This window comes from Parus major, chromosome 1 (assembly GCF_001522545.3).
Source record: "Parus major isolate Abel chromosome 1, Parus_major1.1, whole genome shotgun sequence".
Classification (NCBI taxonomy): Eukaryota; Metazoa; Chordata; class Aves; order Passeriformes; family Paridae; genus Parus; species Parus major.
The window spans coordinates 89905069-89911068 of record NC_031768.1 but is presented as its reverse complement, the minus strand read 5'-3'; the positions used below and the strand labels follow the sequence as shown (position 1 = coordinate 89911068).

Below are 6000 nucleotides of genomic sequence, written 5' to 3'. Positions count from 1 at the left end.
GCCCATCTCCCCGCACAGCCCCTCTCAGCCCCCACAGCCCCTCTCCCCGCACCACGGCATCCCGGCCCGTGCGCCTGCGCTAAGGCCGCGCACGTTTCCGCTTTCCCGGCGGCCGCCCGGGAAGGAGGGAGGCGGCCGCATCCCGGCTGCTCGCCCCGGAGCCTGCGCATGAGCACCGCATCGCGCCTCCCGCCCTTCCCTCTCCCTCCTCCTCCTCCCCCTCCGCTCCCTTCTCCTTCTGCTCCAGCTCCGCGAGGGCCCGGCCGCTGCTCCGCGCCTCGCCCCGCCCCGGGGATGCGCTGCTCGGCGGCCGCTCGTAGGAACTGCGCGGCGGGCGGGGAGCGGGATGGAGGTGGAGGAGGCGTTCCCGCTGGTGGGGCAGATGGGCCCTTACCAGGTGTACCTGTGTGTCCTGCTGGCCGTGCTCCTCCAGGTGAGAGGCCGCCCTTCCTGCCCGCTCTTGTCCCGAGGAGGAAGCAGTGCCGGTAGGGGGATGCTCTGGGTGCGGTGGACAGCTGTTCCCTAAGTGTTGGGTGGATGTCCCTGTGGTGAGTGCTGCCCGGTGCGAAGGCTTGTGTGGGAGGGTTTTTGCTGAAGGCTTGTGTGGGAGGGTTTTTGCTGTGGCACTAACAGGTCTTCCCCTCTGGGTCTGTCCTGCAGCAGCGTACTGCGCTCCTGGGGCACAGGTGACCTCTGCCCGAAGGCAGCGCTCAGTTCTGCAGAGTGAATTTGGGGCAAGCAGCTGATGCTCTCTGTGCCGCATTGCCTGAGCGGTTACGCCTTGTGCCACTCGTGGAGCACATTAGGAGCTGGTCAGGTGAAGGGCTGGCTGAGGTTGAACTGAGGTTTCTGTGACCTGGACTGGAAAACGTGGACTTCTGTAAAAGGCTCTGCTGGGAATCGTGTGCAACCTAGAGTTAATGGGCTAGACTGGGAATTTCTAGGTGGCGTTTGGCTTGACTGTCACTGATAAAGTGACAGGTGGCCACTGATACCTCTGTGTGCAGAAGCTCTCGTGTAACCAGCTGACAGGTGGTGATTGCTTATGGTGCTTTGATTTGCCCTGACTTAACTCTTAGAATACGGGGGCAGTGTCTGTCGACCACTAGGTATTTGGATGAGGCCCTACGTTTTGGGTAGTCAGGTTTGTGAGGTAGAAAACTGGAACTCTTCTAAGTTTTGTGATAAAAGTGTAGTCCAAAATAACGGGAGTGCTAGAAGAGAACACTCTTCTAGTGCTCTAGAGGAGACAAACTCTCTCTGGAGAGAGAGTTTCAGAGACTGCATGAGCAGATGATGTGTTCTGCAGCCATGTTTGTCGCCCTTCAGTTTTGCTTCATCTTTGTGCATATTCCTGTGAGGACAGGGAAGGAAGACAAGAATAATACGTGTACTGTCACAGTCAGACATAGGACTGAAGTATGGTTTGAATCTGACAGAAGTCTGGTTTGCCCCATGTTACCATCAAGAACTTCATTGACATGAATTCAGCTAGGCTGACAAGTGCTGGGTTACTTCCACTGAGAGAATTTAATAGTTGCAGGAAGAAAGAGGGGAACTTAAATGTCCTCCCTCCTCTTCTGACCCATATTTTGTATGAATGAAGAACTTTCAGTCATGAGCTGTGGGACTGAAGATGTCTTCTCCTGGCAACCCTAACTTCCCCTAGACTGACCAAAATATTAAGAAACTTTATGAGATGACCAGAGTAAATTCAGATGCCCAGTCTTGTTGGGTGGGAGCTCTATACTTGGTTATAAAGTTATGGTGATAAACAGCAAAAGCTTTGTAGGTTTCTATTTCCTTGTACTGTTTTTCTTCCTATTTTTTTTTTTATATACTGATTTTAGCTGATTAATTCTTAAAATTAGACATTGCTTGTTCTGCTGGCCAGCTGGCTAGAAAATGTTTATGTTCCCTGAAGATTAGGAATTAAGGAAGCAATAGTTACTCCTTCCAGTGGTGGTCATGTTCTGGAATGAACTGCAAACCATGACAAGTGCTCTTGTGTTTCCAGAATTTTTAGTAGGGGTTATTTGTTCTGTAATGTTTGTGTTCATTTGTTTTGTTTTTAATGGCTCAACTTGCATTTCTCCTGGGCGAAGTAAACAGAAAGATCTTTGCAAATCCTGGAACTAATTCAGAATAGCTAAAGAAGAAACGATAGCAGGTTTACAGGTCTGCTTCTTTTCTTCTAATGTTATCTTTAATTCTTGAACTCTACCAAAGAGTATCATCCTCTGACTGGTAGGTTTTCTTTACTTCAGGCAGGCACAGGAGTCTGTAAGTTTAGATGTGAAGCTTTTTGTCTTTCAGTTCATGAGTTGATGTGGACTTATTCAACTGGTTGCTGCTTGGGTGGTTGATTGCTTTTTGTGTTCCTTTACTGGTGCCAAGTTACATAATGTGTCACTGGGATGTGCGAGAGCAAGGCTGAAGGCAGGTTCCACGACTGGTGTTAGTCTTTTGTCTGGTTTATCATCAACCTCTGGAGGATGGACCCAAAGGTAAGTAGTCTGTCTTGTGTGTGTGATGTAGAACGTAGATCTAGGTAATCGTGTGCTCCTGTAGTGGATTAGATATAGTATATGGCAGCAGAATGAGAACTCTTGGTAGTCTATATCACTGGTTGTGCCATGATTATTCCATTTTACTGCTAATTTTTCTGTCCCTTTCCATGTGCTCCCTCAGTTGGCCTATATTTTTATGTTGGCCTGTTAGTATAAAAAATATTTCTACATTCTTAAGGGTAAGAATACCCGGTGTGAAAAATATTTGTCTGCTGTGTCAAGTCCCTTCATCTTTGTTGCCAATATCCAGAGCTTAGACTCTGTGCTTTCCCTTCACAGTAAGATTCCCAGCAAGTGCACTTGCTCACAGTAAGATTCCCAGCAAGTGCACTTGCTTTCCTTGTAGGCTTTTTACTTTCTCATCTCTGCATGTTACTAATCTCTTTGAGTTTCATACTTTATAAGTACTTTACTTCATTTTAGTGTTGGTGTTTTTTAATATAAATTTGAACAGTAAGCTACTTCCACCGTGTAGCCTTAGTGTTATGCCAGTGTATCTGGTCTCTGAATTCTCATTACAGACACAGTTTAGCTCACAGAATTTCTTTGAGTCAAGCTCTACCAAACACTCCTGTCCATAGGGGTGAGTCAATTCCACGTGAGTCAATTTTCAGGTGGGCTTGGGTGAACTGGTACTTGATATGTGGAATGAGCTTACTGACATTCTGGCAAAAACGTCCAGATTGCTTGTAATTAGAAAACTGTTTTTCTATGTTTCAGTATAAAACTTATAAGTATATGTCTTGTGGGCTTCTTCATTCATCTTCTCTGATTTCTATTATTCCTCTGCTACCTGCTGCTGTTTTTCATTAACCTGCTGAGCTGTTACTGTATCAAGGTATGCCTGGCTTATTCACTACCAAGCTAAAAGGAATTTGGAAGATTTTTAGGTATATTGTGTAACAATGGTTGCTAAGTTTATAATGGACTGACAACAGTTAATGTAGAGAAATGTTTTTCCAAATGACATGGAATTATAGAAAGACCAGACTTACCTGAAGAATGTGCACATTGACTAATGATGTGAAATTAAGGCTGGATTAGTATTGCATTTCTAGTATATCTTTAAGAAAGCGAGGAAGAGACAAAGGGAGACAAAGGGAGCTGATAACTCTTAAAATACTTAGGACTTTATTTTGAGCTGAAAGTAAGTACTTGATACCTATTGATTACTGGAAAGGTTGTTGCAACCTTTAGAAGAAATTATACAGAAGGATTAGTGGTATTACAGTAGTCTTTTGATGTTTATTTAGTTTGTGTAGCAACATGAGACAGAACCCCACACCTTGATCAGCTGCTTGAGAGCACTCTTAAAAACACAGTTAAAAATAAAAAGTTTCTTTGTCTCTTGTAGTTCAACATATGTGGTTGAACAAGTCTGGCCTGTGTCAGTGAATCGGAGCTACAGGATTGCCTAAGCCCAGACTGAGAATGGAAATGTGCTTTTACTCTATCTACTGAAAGGCTTTAAAAAACATGCTAGCATTTAAAAGGGAGTTTTTGTTTGCACAGCTGAAAAAGGCTTTGCCTTAAGTTGAGTAATGTGCATTGCACAGTAATGTGGATAATTACCAAGGGTGGTTGTTTCCATCCATCTTAGGAGCTCCTTACTAACCAAAAGGAGGATGTAAGAACAGTTAAGATGGTTACATAAAGTTGCTTGAATTATACCTTTGTCTTAAACTCTCTGTGATGCAGTTCAACTGTAATGAGTGGTGTTGCTAACATCACTTTACTGTTGACAACAATACCATGTATGGCTTCTGTTATTACAATATCCCATGCAGAAGGATGGTCTATAATCATCCCATCTGCACAAATGTTTTGAGGGAAAGCACATTCTGGGGCATGTGGCTTAAATTAGGCAGGCTTATTCCAAATCTTTAGAAATAATTCAGAAGAAATAGTGTCTGTCCTCAGACAGGATGCAGATGTGATCATCCTATCACAGTTGCTTAACTGTTTCTTGACATTTCTTATCTATGTCATGAGACATCACTCTATGGTCACAATGACAGTAATGAAATGTTTTATCAGTGAATCTTCTTTCAATACTTATATTTGCTTGACTCTTTTAAACTTTTCTTTTAACCCGACAGAATTGATCATACATTGAACAACTTACTCCCAGTCCTTGATGATGTATGTTATTTCAACTTTATCTGAATAGGAAGAGCAAAACAAATTGGAAATGTAATGAACAATTTAATTAAGCGAGGGATATTTCACAAATTGCATTACAGCTCTGGTATAGTGTGCTGCAGTTGTTCCAGGGGCATCATGACAGGTATGGTGTTTACCCAAAGTTACTTGCACTATAAGTTAAACACAGTTCAAATGTCTGTAAGGTAAGTAAGCAAGGTGGCAGATATAAAAAGTATTTTCAGAATTTCTGTGTAATATTTTTTGAGTTTGATCACCTCTGTGTTTGGGTTTTTTTCTGTATGTGGGAGAAGTATGAGTTTTAAGTATCTCAGATTCTCAATAAAGCAGTTGCAGAATGTGTGTCAGACACGTGCAGCCTTCTTCCTGGAGGAGAGGTTTCAAGTGTGGCATGAATACAAACATAAAAAATAGGGACCAAAATGTTTTTCTTGAGGAAAGTTTTGTATTCCCACATCTTTTTGTGCATTGTATCTTACTCAGAACATGCTTATGCTGGAGGATGGTGTTGCTTTCCATGTAAATATGATGAAGGCTTTTAGAGTACTTGTATTGCTGAATATAAATCCTTGTTCTGGCATAGCATACTCCTGTTTGGGAGGACAAATAAATGAGATAGGTATGAATATGTGAGCTATTGATGCATAGAGATGTGCTGCTACTCATTTAGCTAAGAATGTTTCCATCTGAAAGTTGATGGAACTTCTAAGTGAAGACAAATCCTACCATTTACTTCAACTAGGTGGGGAAAATCTTTCAGGAAAAAAGGTAGTTCTTTGTTCATGTGTGACATTTGATTTCAGTGGTGCTAACTAACAATTCTTGGTCTGTTCGTCCTTCTCTCAGATCCATAACTAACTTCCTTGAGACAATCACCTGCCTTAAATGATACTACATTTAGAACCTTAACAACATGAGTGCAACTGATGCAGACACTGTAGTATTTTCTGCAGAAAACCTGAAATAAGAATGCTGGGCTGTGACATGCCTTATTAGCAGTGGGGTGCTTAACTCTCAGGTATAGTGCAGAAGTCTGGGTGCTAACAATTGCTTCCTTTCTGATTAATTTCAAAAAGCTAACTTACTTCTGTTTGTTTTTTCCAAAAAGAATCCAAGGTGGAGGGAAGTTAAGAATATGTAATCAGCTGCCTATGCCTTCATCTTCCCCTGAAGTTATGCTGTATCTTAATCAAACCAGTGCATCATTCACATACATTTATCTGCTTTGCATTTATCTCCAAGAGTATGGTTAGAGCAAGCTTAAGGT

At 42.7% G+C, this 6000-nt stretch overlaps 1 protein-coding gene across 4 annotated transcripts in view; it reads left to right on the top strand.

Moving 5' to 3' along the window:
• Positions 1-151: 151 nt before the first annotated feature.
• The window catches only part of SLC22A15 (solute carrier family 22 member 15), a 39392-nt gene continuing 33543 nt past the window's right edge, over positions 152-6000 (top strand). For all 4 annotated transcript variants that reach the window (XR_001522596.3, XR_004499176.1, XM_015633669.3 and 1 more), the window contains exon 1: positions 152-433. Coding sequence is in view for 2 of the 4 variants with exons in the window: in XM_015633669.3 (XP_015489155.1) it covers positions 347-433 (87 nt within the window). In the remaining 2 variants the exon portion in view is untranslated. The remainder of the gene's footprint in view (positions 434-6000) is intronic.